The sequence below is a fragment of the Zootoca vivipara genome, chromosome 3 (genome assembly GCF_963506605.1).
Source record: "Zootoca vivipara chromosome 3, rZooViv1.1, whole genome shotgun sequence".
NCBI lineage: Eukaryota > Metazoa > Chordata > Lepidosauria > Squamata > Lacertidae > Zootoca > Zootoca vivipara.
This window is the reverse complement of record NC_083278.1, coordinates 77,615,170-77,635,222: the sequence shown is the minus strand read 5'-3', so window position 1 is coordinate 77,635,222 and position 20,053 is coordinate 77,615,170. Positions and strand designations below refer to the sequence as shown.

General features: G+C 40.5%; 1 protein-coding gene across 1 annotated transcript; it reads right to left on the bottom strand.

Moving 5' to 3' along the window:
- Positions 1 to 5,557: 5,557 nt before the first annotated feature.
- DESI2 (desumoylating isopeptidase 2) lies at positions 5,558 to 18,906 on the bottom strand. The gene is made up of 5 exons (XM_035108343.2): positions 18,215 to 18,906; positions 11,252 to 11,324; positions 10,640 to 10,733; positions 9,834 to 9,975; positions 5,558 to 9,053 (listed from the first exon to the last, which is right to left on the bottom strand). Exons 1-5 carry the CDS (start codon positions 18,251 to 18,253, stop codon positions 8,820 to 8,822), a joined length of 582 nt encoding a protein of 193 aa, XP_034964234.1. The 5' UTR covers positions 18,254 to 18,906; the 3' UTR covers positions 5,558 to 8,819.
- Between the last annotated feature and the right edge of the window lie 1,147 nt (positions 18,907 to 20,053).

Genomic DNA, 20,053 nt, shown 5'->3' with positions numbered 1-20,053 from the left:
GTCCAGGCCCAGGTTTTATGAGGCCCTAAGCTACTAAAGGTAATGGGGCCCTTTATATGTCCAGCTGTCCTTTGTCAACAACAAATTGTCACTGTTTTTTCTGTTGAATATATGCTATATGGTAATTTATGGACCTAATAGGTATCTAAAGCCATTTGCATATAACAAAATATGTATTTTATTAAAGAGTTTTTTTCCTTTAATTTTTCTGGGCCCCCCAAGAGAGTGGGGCCCTCCTAAGTTATAGCTTGTTTAGCTTATATGTAAATCCGTCACTGTCCAGGCCTCTATAAAACGCATCAGTTACCCACATCTGCCTCCAGAGTCCAGACATAAGTGAAAAACACACAGAATCCTTTTGGCACCACAACTACAGAGAAACACAGCATGTGTTGTTTGTTTGTGTGGGTGGGTGGGTGGGTTTTTTTTACTAGCAAGGCAACAAAATTTACTTCACCTCAGGAGGTTGGACTGGATAACTCTTGAGGATCCCTTCAAACTCTACCATGCTATGATTCTATGGAGTACGAGGTAAAAAAAAGGCAAGAGGATATACGGTAAGTTGAGTAGCGTTATCTATTGGCTGGAGAGAAGCTACCCTTCAATTTAGGAAGGCTCCTACGGCTGAAGGCAGATGGGAAAAGCCGTTGCCTGTTGGCCAGCACAAAGCCTCTTTCCCTTCACTTACCATAGTGGTCATTTGAGAGTGCTACAAAGGGATATAATTGATTCTTACTGTGTTTCATATTAAAAAACTGCATAGGTTAGTGACTGATGAAAAGGAATCTACAGTGTCAAAATCCAATATGCACAAAGATTATCCCAGTAGTTAAAATAGTTTTAATTCTTTGTATTTGCATATGGAAATAGTTCTACTTAAGAGTTATGATGGATTTTTTCTAGGCTTACATTCCCCCCCCCACACCTTTCACCACAGGAAACAAATCAAGGCTCATTTCAGTAATCAAAATCCTAAGGCTTATTTCAGTAATCAAAATTCAAGTTGTGGCATGATAACTGAAATAGTGCTTATTATTTATCTCACATAAATAGCTAGTAGGTTGCCTGCCAGTGGCAGTAATAATTTCATTAGTTCTGTATTATTACTTTCACTGATGTGTTACTTGTGGTTTATGAGAAAAAGAACTGCAACCACTGAAAACGAAGTGATACTGAAATTTTATTTTATTTGCTTTTGTCTGTAGTTATTCTGTGGTATGGTATGAAATAGAAGGAAACAGGGTGATGGTGAAGCAGTATTGGAGCTGTACCGAGGACTAGGTATAATCCTTTATTTTATATCATGCAGTTATAGATTGCTCAACTGAAAAATACATGGGACTTTACATAATTTTAATATTAACTGAATTATTTATGCTTGGATTATGGATTGGATTATGGAATGGTATACTATGGGTTAGACCAGTGCTTTTTTCTTTAAAAATGTTTAGGGGTACTCTCATTTTTACTCAATAAATTCACCATTTTATAGTTCACAGTGGAAAAAATAAATACAGTAAATGGACAAAAGTACAAAGATTCACAAAATATTTAGGGGTATGCGTCCCCCCAGAAAAAAAGCACTGGGTTAGACACAGAAGTGCAACAACAAAAATAAATACATTTTTCCTTTCATTTAAAAATACATTGATGACTTTTTCTTAGCAGTTATATAAGATATATTAAACAGACGATTAGGCTTTGTACAAGAAAATGTAAAGAGGTTATTTTATTGTATCATACTTCCTATTTTGAATAATTTGGAAAAGCAAGGTAAATTTGTTTACATGGGCGTGATTGACAGCTGACAAAATCAATAGAATGTGGAGAGAAGTTTACAGTGACTTCCTCACTTGCTGGTGTAGCACTGCCCAGAGATTTAGGGGAAAGCGCAAATTTACAGGGGACTGCCGGACCGGCCCTAAGTTATTTGACTGAAAAGATTTCTGACATTCGTAAGATACAGATTTCAAGTACAGTACTGAACTGGTACCTACTGTATCTGCAGTGAATGAAAAGTTAGTTCCATATGCCATCTAGTGGTTGTCTGTGAAGATGCTGTAGCTTTTTAAAAAGTAGTTTGTCTCTTCATTTTACTCAGGGTGAAGTGTGCATGCACACGAAAGCTCATACCAATGACAAACTTAGTTGGTCTCTAAGGTGCTACTGGAAGGAATTTTTTTATTTTGTTTTGATTACGTCAGACCAACATGGCTACCTACCTGTAACTGTAATTTAAGAGGTGAGCCTGCTGTGGACCCACATTCATCCACTTTGGGTGGAAGTATAGTCTTTTTATCTACATTGAACCGAGAGAAAGTTTGTTTTTTCCTGTTTGCAGCCATAATACTGCTTAGTTATGCTTTGACACTTGCTATGTTTCAAATCTCTTTGTTTTAAAAAATAATTTCAAAGTTCCAAACTATTATGTAATCATGGCTTGCAACCATGGTTGGTTAATATTTGGACACATAATAACTTTAAAAAGGTAAAGATGTGCATTAGTTGCTGTTGTTATATTTGTACCCCATCTATCTGACTAGGTTTCCCCAGCCACTCTGGGTGGCAAGCATACACGTTGTCAGTGATGGCTAGTGCCCATTGGGACAGGTGGGATGGATGTCAGAGAGGCCAACAGGAGGTGAAAAGAGCCAATGACAGGCAGTGTCAACTAATGCTCATAAAGCTGCCCTTCCTCAGGGCAACACTGAGTCTAAATAGAAGGTTTACATGTGGTAGGAATGTATTAACTATAATGGAAGCTGGCAAATGACGAACTATGAAACTGTAAATGTAACAGGAGGCTGAGTGAGCTATTTCCCTCTTTGACGGGATCAGTGCCATCCAAGCTGACAGCTTCTCAGGAAAGCAGGAATATGTGAATGGAGCCCCCCAAGTAATTGTGCTACTCAAACTAGCAGCACAGGTCACACCTCAGGCAGTATGTGCAGCATAGATGCTGGATGCAGAGCTTTTCTCCACAAACAGCCTTTTGTGTTGGTGGCAAAGCTGACTTCTATGCAAATACCTGTTACGTGATCAGTCTTGATAGTATTTTCAAAGGGCATGATTCCTGTTACTTTGCTGAACTAAATAAGCTCCCAAGCTTTTGTGCACTAATCACATGTGTTTCATAGCATTTCTCTCCAACTTATTTTAAAGATCATCACTTTCCCAGTAACTAGATGCTGTACATTAATAATATTGAAAAGCTGGACACAGAGTTTGTTCTTTTCAATCTAAACAGAGATGGTGGGTTTTTGTTTTTTATTTTTATAGGCATAGAAGTAATGGGTGGGGGGAGAAGAGTAAGGAAAACTCATATAACCTATGTTGTGTCTCAGGAAACATCAAATAAATCTAGCGGAATCAGTTCCTGATCTTCTTCTATTTCTTCTTTATGTTGGGTTCCCCAGGTGCTTAGCCTCTTAAACAGTCTCCACAAAGCAGCAAATTTCCCTTTGCTCCAATCTTTCTTGTCTTTTTTATTTTCAAGTCTGTTTTTCAGTTCCTTGTACTTCTCAAGTTGTTGGTTTTTTCTAAAAAATAGCTTAAAGTACCTGTAGTTATCACTGCTGGTGTACCCTTTAGTCCCCACTTTTGCTTTTTGCATTTTTGGGTTGATGTTTAGCAAAGCCATGAATCTGTCATTCAGTTTCTTGACGTTTTCTCTTAGCTGAGGTAGTTTTTCTGACAGTTCTAGCACACTCATATTAATAAATTCCATTATTCTTCAGAGGTCTTTCTATGAAGTTTGTGTTTTCCTTTCAAAGTCTAAGGACAGGAAAATCTTATTAATTGTAGATTAAGTCAAAACTTTAATCATTAGGTATCTATTACCGTAATTTTTTTTACTAACCTCATAACCCTGTTTTGTCTTTTAAACTGAATAGATTTCCATGGATCAGGACAATATATATCTGGCAGTGAAATGCAACTATTTATCCGAGAATTTTTAGTATTCTGTTTCTATGAAAGCTGATGACATCACTATTGCTTTAGTGACTTCACAGTAAATGAAAGGCCAGTTCAGAGGTGCTAAAACAGGGGTCCCCAAACTAAGGCCCGGGGGCCGGATGCGGCCCAATCGTCTTCTAAATCCGGCCCGCGGATGGTCCGGGAATCAGCATGTTTTTACATGAGTAGAATGTGTCCTTTTATTTAAAATGCATCTCTGGGTTATTTGTGGGGCCTGCCTGGTGTTTTTATGTGAGTAGGTGTCCTTTTATTTAAAATGAGTCTCTGGGTTAATTGTGGGGCATAGGAATTTGTTCATATTTTTTTCAAAATATAGTCCGGCCCCCCACAAGGTCTGAGGGACAGTGGACCGGCCCCCTGCTGAAAAAGTTTGCTGACCCCTGTGCTAAAATGTGCTGTTCATGTACCTTCTGCTGCAGGAGACAAGCAACTGTTGCATCTGGTTCAAAAGTTGGTAGTTCCATTATGTGGTGAGATCAGAAGATAGTATGACAAAAGGCAACTGGAATATGCAAGTCCATGTGCACTTGGGAGGCATGGACCCTCGCCCATTTCTGATGATCTGGCTTCATCTGCCACTTCCCCCCCTCTCCTCACATATTTTTGATGCATCATACAGCTGCCTCTTTATTTAAAGGCAGGGGCTGATTTATTTCTATTTCTATTCCCATCCTTTTCTGTGTATGATCTTTTTATGCCCTCTATTTTACCATGTTCTGCTCTTTTCTAATCATCTTGCTCCTTTCACTCTATCCAACTGACACTTAAAAACTTTCACTTCCCCCCCACCTCCAGTTTCTCTTACATTCTGCATCCTGTTCTCCAAATTTCTACTCTTGTTCTCATTTTCCTCTTGGTTCCTTCTGACTTACTTTTTGCTCTTAACCTTTTGGGAAAGGAACATCATTTTTTCCAGAGACCTGCCACTGTCTCTTGGAACTGAATGTTAGACTAAATTCCTTTTGGTATGTTGCATATGTGTCTGTTGTGTTTCAGTTGGGAGTTGATAGTTGACCAACACCATCATGAAAATGTGTCGGAACCTCCAAGTAGAATGCTGAAGCGGCCAGGTGCTTTTGATGAATGCCAGTACCAGAATGCAATAAGTTTTTGGCTTTTCTAGTTTCCCACAAAACATCTTATAGCAAGTTGTTTGTCCAAGAAATTCTTGTTCTTTCCCTTTTTTCTTTGATATCTAGATAAGAATAAATATTGTGAACCTTCTGATGTTATGATGATTCTTTTTTTTTGTACATGAGCCATCCTTGTACCCCACCCTCAGTTCCCATTGCTCTGCTGTCTCTTTTGAAATAGTTTAATTTGAAACTCTCCAGTGATCACCCCTTCATCATGGTATGGCACTGGATATGGATTGTCTTGAAAGACCTTATATAGTTATGTATTGCTTCTGTTTAATAAAAACCCGCTAAAAAGAATATCGTCATGTAAAAAGTCTTTGTTCACTCTTGCATGTTAATACTTTTAACCCAAAATATAAAAATAGATTTAATTATACAATAGTATAAAGAAGTGGAATTGAAATCTAATATTTAAATTGACAAGAACAGAACACATGCAATTTGTTCTATAAAAAACTTCTCTTTAATAAATGGATGGATTCAAGTTTATAATAGTTTGACATGTCAAAGTAACAAAAGTCAAATTCTCTGACTTTCATACAAATACTATGCATTACAGTAAACTTATCTTAAGTTACAAAAAGTGTGTCAGTGAAAATTCAGTATCTAACTGTCTAAAAGTGAAATTTCTCTTATCAATTGTGATTACAATTCTATTGCATGTTTTCAAAAGGAAACCCACTGCATTGTTATAATCAAACCATTATACAGCTTACTGATGCAAACTGACAAAATGTAGCATTTTATTTTTGGCTTCCTGAATAAAGAGTGACATTTTAATAAAAATGGCTTTAGTAAGACAGAACACCAAACAACAGTAATCTATTTTAAAGAAAAATAATCAAGTATTAGGAATTTGACAGATCAGAGAACCCTGAATGTATTTATTCTACCCGTTTGTTTTTGTTGGAAAACCCCCACAGATATCCAGTATTCTCTTAGCTGAGAATAGTGTTATAGTTTTTAAATGCACACTTTGGCCACTGGCAGACAGTGTACTCCCTGCTGAGTAGTAATGCTGGTGAAAGGTAACTTGAACTATTGCTTTGAGAACAGCCTTTGGCAGGGTTATTTGTTTTAAAGAATCAAGTGGAGACCGAGCATAGCACATGTGGTAAGATATAAGACTACCACCACTTCATAAGATGTACCAAATTCAAGGTTCAAATGGTAAGTTTGTTCATGGCGCTATGATCATTACTAAATGGCTTAACAGGGAACTCATATTCAAAATGAACCACCAAGTTATTTATTAAAAAATGACTGTACTTACTGTGTAGTGTATGTCTTTGCATTGCTTGCATGCTACCGATGTGTATGGAAGTATGTGTGTATCATATACAGTGCTGTGAATATGAGCAGAACAAAGGCCTTTTTTTGATAAAAATTTGACTGAGATTAATCTAGTTCCTAATGTTTGTCCAAACAACTATGACAAGCTACAGAATTACCAAAATCCAGCAATCAGATGTAGGCACAACTGCTTCATTAAGTCCTCACAAGGGCCTCAACATAGGTGATAATTCCTTAAGTGTCAATAAATATGTTTACCAAGTTGCCCTTTCCACTGAAATAAGTTGGGAGGTTTTCAAATGGAGGAATGCTGTGTGCATTTCAGCACATAGGCAGCTCTGGATCAGAGCTCATCTTGTTAACATTTGAGCTTCATTAAAAGCTTCAGATCCAAGATGGAAAATTCCATTTCCACTTCACCTGTAGTTCAAAGAAATCCTCTCGTCTATCCCATTGTCATTCTACTAAGAAATGCTTTATATAATTTGGCAATCGTGAGTAGATTGTCAATCATAAGGGTACAATTCTCAGAATCTCAATCAAAAAGTATAAATTAAAGAAGAAAGGGTAGGGTTAAACGTGGCGTAAAAAAAAACCTAGCAGAATGTGCTGGCTACTGACAAAACAAAAATGGTTAAAATGCAATCATAATGGCACTGTTAAAGATAATTTAGTTTCTTACTAAAAAGGCTGGTTAAAATATGGAACATGCTCATTATTTCACATTTTTGAGAATTATTATTGTTTGACTTTTAACAGGATAATGTTGCATACCTGAGTTTTGTTTACAACAAAGTCTCCCTCAAATGAGTGTATGTAAAAATATCTAATGCCCTTTTAATTGGAAACAATAGCATTTTTATACCTTCAGTGGGATTGTATTTGTAAAATAATATGCCAGAACATAATGTAAATTTATGAACAAATTAACTAGCCCTCTTTTCTTCAGGTTGTCCAATATGTGCAGCAACAAAATACCTCCCAATTTAGCTGACTCTGTCATCTACTCTGAAGAGTTTATTCAACAAACCCAGCAATGTAATACCACATATAAGAGTTATTTACATATTCTTCACCAGACCGTCGTTTGTACATAATTTTCAGTTGGCCTCTTCCCAGTTAAATGCAAGATCCTTAAGGCAGCATGTATAATAAAAATCTAAAACCTATTCCAATTTGCTATTAATTCTACTGTATCCTTCTCCCTGAAGAAGACATGCTAACATTGGGGAAAGATACCAAATAGAATGAATTCCTCTGTTACCTTGATGAATGCAATTTATCTTTGATAGTTGCTATTAGATTAACATAGTTAAGAAAACTGTGTCACTAAAAGAAACATCTGGGTAACTCACCTATAGCTGTCATTGGTTCTGTTGTGAGAAAGAAGTTGGAGAAAACCTTTGCATTCCCTGTAGTTGTTGAATGTTGCTGATGGAAAACTAAACACAGCACTTTCTATTTCTCTTCATGTTTCTATTAAGAGACTCTTCTCTTAAGCAGCAGCTTATATCTGGTTAAGTTAGCTGCAAAACTCACACTGCTAAAGTGAGTTCAGTCATGAACCAAATGTTACCATGTTATGTTATCTAATGTTAATATCTAATTGCATGATTCATCTGTATTCCCCCTTAGTTCTAGGTAATGTGAAACAGCAGTTATTTGATCTTAATTTGGGGGGGGGCTGTTGATGTTCAGTATGACGTTTTGCATCTCTAAGTCAGACAAAAACATGAGGCAAAAAGGAGGCTGAAATCTGACACCAGAGAGAACACACTCAGCTTTGTAGTAAAATATTAATTCACTCAGCATGAGTGGATAAAAACTGACAGAGAAGTCAGTTTTAGGAACAGATATTCTCAGATACATACTAAGGTAACCTCCTTGGTTACTAGGACAGATTTCTTTGTATTGACAATTATGTACCCTGTTTACACATAGTATTCATCTTCCCCTGCTTCATTATCAGCAACAGTTGGAAGTGAAATATTTTGTCCTGCCCAATTCCAAGGTAGCAACAAACAAAGCTGGTCATTCATCCACTAAGGCTGATGAAGTCATGTAGGCCTAATTGAGCTGATTAAAATGTATCTTTCAATGGCAGGTGTCCCTTTGGGACTTGTAAACAGCAGCACACAATACTGTAAACAGTTAATTTCTGCTCAGTTAGTCCAGGCTTGCTGATTAGATGAAAATCAAGACAGCAGCTCCACCTTAAGTTCTTCCCATTTCCCCCATAAACATTTTACCCACTACGTATAAAATCCTGAGTGGAACACCATCATCTTGAGCTGGAGAATCAATTGCATACCAAAGACATTAAAATGGCCACTCTCTGAGGTTCTGTAATGAAGTCAGTTACTGACAAGGCTTCCAAAGGCTTCAGTGTAATGAAACCTTGGACTAAACCTATATTTTAGCATGATGTCCAGTTCTTGCCCCTGACGCTGACTTTGGCAAGGAAGCTGATGCTGCTGCATCTTCTGCTTCTTCCAGTTCTTCCTGAAGCTCTTGGCTTACACTTGACTGAAGAGCTGCAGGTGTAAGCCATTCTTTTGGTAGGCAACTTTGGAGAAAGGGGATACAGGAACTGAAATAGGCAAGGCGATTCACCCAACGAGGAATTTCTTTTCCACAGAGAATCTATATGAAATGCCACAAGTTATCCAGTGCTTTTTTTAGTACATTTCAATGATCTGTATTTCAAGTATAGAAACTGACTTGAAATGCCTGTCAGTTATAGTACAGTGAATATGAACCCTTCCTGATGTTACCTGTGAGATAGGCAAAACAAATACTAAATCTAATTCTGAGACAACTCAGTCCATTCTGAAAATAACAGTAAGCTGGGCATCAAAAACTCAACCTATTTTTGAATGACCTTTTTTACGCCAAACAGTGCAATCCTAGCCATGCCATTTCAGAAGTTCTATTTCAGTTCAATGGGGCTAACTCCCAGGTAAGTAAGATAAAGAGTAAGTGTATGACAAATCATTTAGTGACTCATTAATGCTGTTTCAAAAGTTCAAATTATCAAATGAAAATTACAATTATCAGTTTTCTGTATGAGTCATTTATATGTAAAGTATAGCTCTATAAAATGCAGTTTTGTACATTCTTTCCAATTATATGAATGGAAATAACTTGGGGGGAGTTAAGGTCTCCAATTGCTTTTGAGAAAGAATGGCTGGTTACTCTTACAAGGTCACTCTTCTTCCTAACTTGGCTAGCAGGGTTAAAAACCCACAGAGCGTCCTCTCTGGAGGTGGCAGTGAAAAGTGTTGCTGCTACCATTTTATTTCCAGCAAGTCCTTGATTGAAAACACATTAATATTACATATATAACCTATGTAGCCTACAAGTACTAAAGTGTTTATAAAAGTAATGGCAAGCATTTGCCCATGCTGAACAAATAATACTTGCCTCTGAAAAAGCTGAAGAAAAGTGATTGCAGTTTTTGTGCATTAAGTGATAGGCATTTCCTTTAAAGTCTTTTCCAAGTTCTTCTATAATTTTTTCTATATCCTCTTCCATGAAGTCAGTACTTCCAAGAACAACAGCTTCTCTAAAATAAAAGAGGGTGGAGGCAGTTGCAGAGAGAGAAAGTTGTTGCAAATCATACTGGATATGTTTTAATTCCCCATTTGCTTTTGACAGCATGCACACACCTCCAAAAATTATCATGTTAAAAATAGAACTTCACTGCTTTTGTCCTCTGGTTGTTTTTGAACGTCATGCCACAAGGCCTCGCTACTTTTACACTACCACTTCCTTGCTCTTATCCAATAGATGTCTCTGTAAATCCAGATTTGTGTACATACAAATGTATAATCAATCATTTATTATGCGGTCACAGGCCCATTAAAATTATTTAGTGCTTTATACTGTATATCACTTTTTATTACTATATATATCATCTTTTCCTCTAAGGAGCTCAAGGTGGTGTACATGGTTCTCCTCATTCTACAACCCTGTGAGGTAGGTTAGGCTGAGAGATGGTGACTGGCCCAAAGTGAGAATTCGAATCCCAGTCTCCCAGGCCATAGTCCAACACTCTAATCATTACATTAAGTTTTGTATCTCATGTTAAGAGGCAGTGGGTAGATACTTTTTGGTTGCTCAAAACATACTACCGTATTCAAAATTAGCAGGTTGTAGTCAACAGGCGTCTGAATCTAAATCACCCAAACATATTTTGGGTTACACCAATAAATGAAAAAACTTCTTACTTGAATTTAAATGTTTCTCCCAAGTCAGATGCATTTCCTGGAGAAATTTCAAATATCCCAGAAAAAGGGTATGGATGGCCACCATAAGCAAATTCTGAAATACAAAATCAGGATTTTATGCACAAACTCATTGTACGTAGGACTTTCACTTCTGGTGATGTTATAGACATGATTTGATCAGCTGTAGGTTAAAACTGAAGTACTGCTACAAAGTAGTTTATATGTACAAATGTCAGTGTTTTATACATTTATATAAAAGTTTACGTTACATTTGGAGAACACTGATTTAAATTCCCATAACAATTACGCTGAGGCCAGTATATGCAGAAACCATGGGAGAGGAACCCTCCAGATGCTGCTGGATTTGATCACTGGCTATGCTGCCTGAGGCTGATGGAAGTTTGAGTTCAGCAACATCTGCAGAGCCACAGGGTCCCCAATACTGATCTACACCATGAACGAACCGTTAGAATATTTGTTGCAGAAATAAGATGGTGAAATGTAGGGAGTGAGACACTGCTATTTTCCTCCCCACTCCCCCCACCCCACCCCATGTCCTATGTACATTAGCCGCTTCTTCGCACCAATGTGAGATTAAAGTGTGATACATACCTCTGCCATATATCTCTATTCCTGAATGGAATACTCCAATTCCAAGAGAGGAAGTGTATTCATTCATCCAGTACTAAAAAGGAAAATAGGAAACTTAACTGACTGTGATTACAGTTTTCTTATTCACGAGGTCAGCCCTGCACATGGAAAGAGGGGAGAGATTTTTTGCAGATTCCATAATGAATTTGCAGATTCCTCTTGCAGTCTCTTGTGTTCACTTAAAATTTGCTCTGGAGAGCTGGAGCAGAATTAAAGATGCTGCATGAGGCTACAGTGGTGAGGCTGAATTGGCAAAAAATACCTACCCCTGCCCCTTTAATGAGTGGGAGCCTCAACAGGACCACAGCTCTGAACTGAAAGAACCTTCAGGGTACAAAAGGGCAGCACTGGATTGCATTTGACAGAAAACTATTTATTTATTTATATTATATTTATATCCCACTTTCCTTCACAATAAGGGGTGTGGGTGTGGGTGGCGCTGTGGGTTAAACCACAGAGCCTAGGGCTTGCCGATCATATTTAAAGGCTCAAATAATTAAACAAATGAGAAAAAAAGAGAAACAAACCATGAAAGGAGGTATGCAGTTAGATATGATAACCAAAATTGTAACATAGCAGTGGCTGAGAAGTAAAAGGGGAGGGGAAGGGATAGGTGGGAGGGATAAGGGAAAAAAAACATATATCGGGGATTTAAGTATATTGAAATAATCACAAATGTTTTATTTACATCTATGTTTTATTTCTGTAATCTGTAAAAAAAAAATCAAGAAAGCTTTGTTTTGTTTTAAAATAAAAGGTTGGCAGTTCGAATCCCCGCGATGGGGTGAGCTCCCGTTGTTCGGTCCCAGCTCCTGCCAACCTAGCAGTTTGAAAGTATGTCAAAGTGCAATTAGATAGTTACCGCTACAGCGGGAAGATAAATGGCAGAAGTGGCTTTGTCATGCTGGCCACATGACCTGGAAGCTGTATGCCAGCTCCCTCGGCCAATAATGCGAGATGAGCGCCGCAACCCCAGAGTTGGTCACGACTGGACCTAATGGTCAGGGGTCCCTTTACCTTTACCTTCCTTCACAGAACCCAAGTTGCTGAATATGTGATTTCCAAGCAGCCTCCCATCAAGGCACTGATAAGAACTGGACCTACAGTACTTAGGTTCAGCAAGATGATGGCTTCATGCACCACTGGAAATATCAGTTAATAGCAGAGTTGGACCATTAAATATTAAGTTCATTTCTGGTTCAGCTCAGTGGCAATGCTTAGCTGTTTGATTAAACCTTTACATCTATAAATGTTTGTCTCTTTGTTAACATTGCTACACAAAATGCAGGAGACTGGACAGACAAAAACAGGAAGGGGATCCTGTCTCGGCAGTACTGCAAGGTGTCAAAACTGTGTTAAGAAGCCTCTCCTTAAAAATACCTGTGATTGATAAATAACACTGACATAATGCATGTGTTTGTTTGCAAGGTTGCAGAACACATACTGAACAATAAAACAATAAGAAGTACAACTGTAATCCGTTCTGAAAAACCCATGGAATTTGTGCTCCACTGTATCTGCAGCCAATCTATTAGAAGAATTATAAGAACTTCACTGAGAGGGGATTACGTTTCTCCCTGCCCCGGCAAGGTGATTACAAATAATTACTTTCTGTACCTGGAATCGAAAGCTTAGCCATGTTGATGGTATGGACCAAAACTAAGTCCCTGAAAAGATGTCTTTAAATGTATGAAGATTGCAAAACTGAGTGCCAGGCAGCAAATATAAAGTACAATTGAGACTAGAAGAAACCCAGCTGTATGGGAAATGCAGGGGCAGCAGGGAAATGTGAATAGAAATGCACCCCACAGCTCTTCTTCAGAGTCCAGAGCTTCTGCAAATGCCACCACCCTTGCATTAGTCCTGTTATGTCTAGTAGTTCCCTCAGACTATCCCACAAACAAGGAAAATTATGTCCTCTGCCATGGACTTAATTTGAAAAGGGGAACTATTTGTGGTAATAAAGTGCTCACAGAAAAAATGGTCACCAGGTGGGATCATGCCAGATGTCTGGCCCCACTGCTTCTTTTGGAATACTTGTAATTAAGAGCACATTAAGAGAAGTCATATAATGGGTGGAGAAAGGGGATACGGGAACTGAAATAGGCAAGGCGTTTCACCCAACGAGGAATTTCTTTTCCTGGATGCTTCTAAACGTCTCACAGCAATGCCAGAAGCAAGTGCACAAACCTGACACTCATATGAAACTGCCTATAATACTAAACCACAATTTATGTTCGAAAAAGGTCAAAATAGGCAATCAGATGAAATTTTCTCGGTTGCATTGTTGGTGGGTTCTGCTTGCACTGCAACTGTCCCCCCAACCACTAGATCAGGAAGCTTCACTGCCTGTCTTGGAAATGGCACAGAGTGCCTGCTTAAATAACTTGGGTATATCCTTTTAAATAGTTTTTTGGATGTGCCCTCTTGGTTAGCTACTCTTCCTTTCTGGAAAATTTGATTTTTATCAGTGGTATTAGTTTAAATCCAGCTTGAGTTGAATATAAAATAAATGTTAAAAAGGTTGAACAAGGGATAGAAAAAACTGGTATGTTTTGAGCATATTAGACACAATAGATTGCATTAGGTGATCTTTGAAAACTTTCCTAAACCAGTCATACTACAAACTGAAAAATAAGCAAGTTAATAGATGTGTGCCTTTTTTTGTTTGCTACAAAGCAATACACCCTCGCTCTAGCTTTGTAAGTCTCCCCATAATCAGTCAATATGTCACAGCTGTACCCAAAGGTAATTTACTTGGGAGGTTCTGCTGATCCAGGATACACTGTTCAAAGTTAGGGAATACATTAGGTGTTAGTTTACACTCTGGGGACTTTTACATATTGGGACTTTTACAGAGCATTTTCTTCATGCAGTACAGTAATATGTACAGTACAGTAATAGCTTTAGGATTCTCAGTTTGCATATACATTTAACTACTTACAGGTTAATAAAAAATAGTGGAATTGTAATTTGCCAACAACAAGGGATCAGAGCACTTCTTGCCTTAGTCCCCCCAAACGCCATGCACTGAAAGTTATACCTCACATAATGAATTTCACAAAACACCTCTCTGTCCACCATCCGGCTAGGCTAGTTCCTTTCTGGGGCTAATCCACAAGGCTGCACTATTACCTAATCATAGATTATTGTCAAGATTAAGATTGAGACACAAAGAGAATTTAGATGTCCATAACATCTAATTTCTTGTTAACTAGGCAAATGTTGCGTTATAGAAGGCAATTAAGTCAATTTATAATCATACAAACAGGAAGAAAAATGGATGGAATTAAGCAAAATACAACAGGAAAAGATTACAAGAGCAGCAAGGTTTTCTTGCTTCTGGGAGCTAATTCCCATTGTTTTTGAACACACAAACAAAAAAATAATGTGCATTCTGTAACATGGAAGCAACAATGGCAGTGAAGTTGTTCATTCTGATAGCATGCTCAGGGAAGTAGACAGCTTCTGGAAGAAGGCACAAAAATTCAATATATACATCACTACTACATTTAGGTCACAATTACTCTGAAAAATGAAAAAATAATAGATTTGCAAGGCTCCCACAGGAAGATGGGTTTTTTTTAACCCACCCTTTTGCATTCCAAGTCTGGTGCAACAAGTGTGTATCCATGTGTGTCATGCAGAAGACAACACAGTACCAGAGGATGGAACAGGAGAGAAGCTGAACTCAGCAGCAGTTTAAGAAGGTAAAGAGGAAATATTTTGGTAGCAATACACAAACCTCCTAAACCAGTGGGAGGGATAAAAAGCAATAGGATCAGGGGTGCCAACTTGAATAGAATATTTCAGGGGTGGGCAGTTAAGCCATGCCCTGCATAATCAATCATATTTCACAGTGCATGCACACCATTTGAATGGCAATGCCCATTAACTTGAGCAGCCACAGCCCCCTCAAATATTTTATTTTATGGGGGGGGAGTCCTCTCAGCCTCTAGGAGTTGGCACCCACAAATGAGATTAAGCAAAGGGGGAGGAAATTGTATTTGTTTATTAATTACAACATTTCACTCTTAAAAGGAATGCAGGGGTTCCTTCCTTTCATCCTCAAAAGAGGATAAGTTAGTTCTGTAGTCACCAATGTGATGCCGATGGGCACCATGGCATCCTCAGATACCTCTCCAGCTGCTGCCAAGACTCCGTCCCAATGTTTTGTTTTAAAAAATCAGGGTTTGGGGCTTCTTTGGTTGTAGGGGCTGCTTCTTTGAGTGCAACTAATGTGCTTTTCATGTCTGTGTTTTATTTGTTTGGGGGGTGTTTAGGTGTTCTAGCTATTTTTATTCTGTGAATTTATTTGTGTGTGTGTGGTGCCCATAACAGTTTCTTAGATTTGCATATGTTCCCTTAGGCCCAAAAATGTTGGCGATTCCTGGGATAGCTGGAGAGATAGCAAACTTCCACAAGGTAAACTAGAAAACGTAACAGCCCTGCAAAATCAGACCCCCCAAGGCCCATCTGATCCTGCATTTTGTTATGTCCTTGGGAAGCCCACAAACAAGGACATGAGCACAATAACACTCCTTGCTTGTGATCCCCAGCAACTGATATTTCGAGTTGCACTGCCTCTAACCCTGGAGGTAAAAAAGCCATGACTAGCAATCTTAATCTCCATGAATTTATCTAACCCCTTCGTGATAGCCTGGGTTATAGCCTGCACTGGGAGAAGGGAAAGTGGCAAGCAGACCAGTCAAACCACTAAATTGGTTGCCTCCACTAAATAGCCCTTTAACCTTATGAACTTTAACCTTATGAACTTTAACTAGTTCAATCATTTCCTAATACTGGTAGGAGTGACATGGCACTTAAGCATGTAGCGAGTAGCAAGACCTCAAACTGATTCCCCCCCTACAGCAACTATGCTTAAAGATTTAGTAATACAAGTTGAACAGTTTTCATTAAAACTAAGGGTGGAATTCAACATTACGCTATTATGATTGCTCCATCAGTACAATCCCCATTGTGCCAGCAGGACTCGTTGTGCTGCCTCCTGCTAGCACAAGCTGAATCCAGTCCTAACTTTACAATTTAAGTACGTAACTACATATCAGAGCTAACAAACAAACAGCAGGAACAAATGCACCCAGCCCTTTGTCTTCTGGATTGTTTCCCTATCCAAGCCAATACTTATCAACTTGCACCCTCTGTTCAGCTTCTGAGTCTCATTTGGTCTTCTCCTGGCTTCTGCTGCAGTGCCCTTCTGTGCACTTTAGCACTTCTCAGTGTTCCAGCTCACTTTAAATCTTCTAGCCCTAGCTATTTTACTTCAGCTCATAGGCGTAGCCAGGATTTTTGTTAGGGGGCACAGGACTTAGCTTGGGGAGAACAGGACTTTTGAGGGGGGCAGAACAGATGTGATCAGTCAGTTAGTTACAGTAAGTATTTCTATTGTTTTACTTGATGGGGCAACCCATGCTTCAGCTGCTTATTAGCCAAAGTATAAAACATTAGGACAAGGTGAATAGCATGTCAATAGACTGCCATTCTGGCTAAACTAATGTATCTGAACTTAAACAATAAGGAAAATTTACTCATTGAGCTGTAGAAATTGTCGCTAATAAAAACATCCACTCATTCAAAAAACTTTGACAACTAGATTCACTGCACAACAGATTACATTAGTGACACAAAATAGGACAATATTATTTAAGTGTATCCAAGCATTTAAGAACAGTGGGGACTTATGCTTAGAAGCTAAGCAGGTGTTTCCCACCTTCTTGCATTTTTATGTGCAAAGAAATTACCACATCTTGCTCTATTTTCAACTGTTTTGCAACAACATCAAAGTTTTCCTATCTACATTTTTTCAAGTTATTTTTAAAAATACACTTATATCCCATCATTCTTGCAAGCAGCTCAAGGGAGCATACATATTTCTCTGCAATCCCTCTTTTATCTCCACAACGATCACGTGAGGTTGTTTAGGCAGAGAGATAGTGAATGGCCTTCATGGCTGGGTGAGCATTTGAACCTAGGTCTCCTCACTTTGGTTCTGACATTCAATTCACTCAATTCACAATGGCTTCCTGCAATTCTTAAGAAGCTGTTGTGCAATGCTGAAGAAGTTAGATAAACTAGATAGGAATGGTGTGTGTCATTTATGAGCTGGCAAAGTAAAAGATTGCAACACTTTAGCCAAAAGCAACAGAGAGTTAAATATCTCCAATGTTTTCCCCACATGATAAACCAGTACAGTAATATAATTTAGACTTTAAGGCCACGTGACTACACGAGTGCTAACCTGTTTGAAAAGATATTATGTTTCTACTTGTGTCCAGGTCTTGTCATTTGATCTTTTAAGTACTCACCCCCTGCAACCCACTTAGGTTCTTTGTACATGCAAAGATAGTGAAGGCTCTACAGTAGTCCTCAAGGCAATTCAGAGTGTAAGAACTTGAGGATTGTGTTCTGGCCAACTTTGGTAGATCCTTATTAAAACACTACCATTCTTTCTTTGTAGGCATGGCATTACAAAGATCAACTCAAAGTACCAAAGATGGAGATGGGCATGAATCCAACACCCAAGGAGAGGCAACTGAAAATTCACACACCTGTTGCGATAACTTTGGAACCCTTAATAATTCCCTCGCTTCCGAATTGTTATTGTACCTTTCCAGGGCAAGAAGGGGATAATGAAAGGAGCATCAGCGGAGTTAAACCAGCATCCTGCAGTTGCAGCATTGTATGGAAGGAGGGAGAGGGGAAGAAACGTGAGCGCCGAGGAGCCGCAGAAGGACACTCCCGTGGCGTTTGGGAAAGGAAGGAGCTATGGAGGCAGAGCAAGAGCAGCCCAGCGCGAAAGATGAGAGAGCCCGGGAAATGTGAGAGGGTTGAACCTGGCGGGGAGTGGAGTTGCGTGGACAAACGCAGGCAGGCCCCCGACGGCCGGCTCCGTCGCCCACTCACCATGTCGTAGACGTTGAGGATCACCAGCTGGTTCGCCATTCTCCCCTCGCGCGACTCCAGGCAGGGGTCCCTCTCAGGCCTCGGGCGGCGGCCTCAGGGCGCTCTCGGGAGGCCCCCCGGGCGGCCGCCGCCTCCTCGTCCGGCCTCTGGCTGAGGGGCGCGACGGAGCCGCCGGTAGCATGGAGCCGCCTCCGCTGCGGGGAAGAGGGGAGCCGGGGCCGCGTCCCCACGAAGTCTCCTCGCCCCGGCAGACGCGAGCTGAAAGCCGCCACCGGCACCCGGGTGGGGCTCAGAACAGCTCCGCCTCTCTTGTTTGTCTCCGGGCTGCTCCCGCCGCCGCTGCCCGCCCCTACGGGCCGCGGGGGACGCGCGAAAGTGACCTTCCCTGAGGAGCGGCTGTTGCGCCACCCGCGCGCCCCCTCCTCCCCCCTCGGCCAACAGCTTTCGCGAAGGAGCCCTTCCAGCTTGCCCACATCTTCAGCACCGGGGAGGTGAGGCGCCCAAACTACAACCCCCAGCATGCAGCGCGCGAGGAGGCATGTTTCCGGGCAGGCCGCGCAGCCCAAAGGGAAGAAGCGGGAGTCCTTTCCCCAGTTCTGCCTTCTTCTGGCAGCTGGAATGCGAGAGGGTTCCTCGACCAACGGCCTTCCGAATCTCCGCGCGAAAGTTCGCCTCGCGTGACCCAAAGCGGGGGATGCGGGGGCAGCTGGCCGAGCGCCCTCGCTGCCGCCAGGGAGACGGTATGTGAAGGAGCCGCCGCCGCCGCTCAGAAGCCCAGGAGGAGAGGCGGGGTGAGCAGCTGGCCAGCCAGCTCAGAACGGGGCGCACGCAGGATTCGAGCCCTTTTGCTTCTTTGTGGCCTCGTGCGCCCGCTGGATTAGGGAGGAGGAGGAGTGTGCAGCGCCCGATCCCATCTGGAAGCCCCTTTGCAGTGCTTCTGCTAGGAAGGGAGGCAAGCAGGAGAAAAGGAGGAGGGCAACTGGCTGGCCGATAGCAGCAGCAGCAGCAAGGCGACGAGGGAAGGAACTGCCCGAAAGAGCCCAACGATGCAATCCCAACAGTGCCTACTCAGAATTAAGTTACTCTTGAATCTGGTGGGTCTTACTCCCGGGTCAGCGGGGGTTCAAGTGGCCCGCCCCACTTCCTCCGCTTCAGATACACCCTGCAAACCCACTTGCACTCTGACCATTCCTCTTCCCCTCGCCTCGCAAGCGGCACTTAACACCATCAATCGCTAGCCTCCTCTCCTTCATGTGCAAAAGGAAGTTCTTTTTACGGTATAACAAATCGCAGACTCCCGTTATGTGATTCATAACAAATCACAGACTCCCCGTTACCTGGGGAAACTCGGTTTAAGCAAAGGAATTGGCAAACCAGGCTATCAAACGACAGTCCCAAGTTTGTAGTAGTAGTAGTAATAATAATAATAATAATAATTTATACCCCACCATCTGGCTGGGTTTCCCCAGCCACTCTGGGCGGCTTCCAACAGAAGTATTAAAATACAATAATCTAATAAACATTAGTTACAGGTAGGTAGCCGTGTTGGTCTGAGTCGAAGCAAAATAAAAAAATTCCTTCAGTAGCACCTTAAAGACCAACTAAGTTTATATTTTGGTATGAATATATATACCAAAATATAAACTTAGTCGGTCTTTAAGGTGCTACTGAAGGAATTTTTTTATTTTGCTAATAAACATTAAAAGCTTCCCTAAACAGGGCTGCCTTCAGATGTCCTCTAAAAGTCTGGTAGTTGTTTCTCTCTTTGACATCTGGTGGGAGGGTGTTCCACAGGGCGGGAGCCACTATCGAGAAGGCCCTCTGCCTGGTTCTGTAACT

Coding starts and splice junctions, on each gene's coding strand:
- DESI2 (XM_035108343.2), bottom strand. CDS start 18,253: ATGGCGAACCAGCTGGTGATCCTCAACGTCTACGACATG. Junction 11,325..18,214: donor TCCTCAACGTCTACGACATG/GTGAGTGGGCGA, acceptor TTTCCTTTTTAG/TACTGGATGAATGAATACAC. Junction 9,976..10,639: donor GGAGAAACATTTAAATTCAA/GTAAGAAGTTTT, acceptor CTTTTATTTTAG/AGAAGCTGTTGTTCTTGGAA.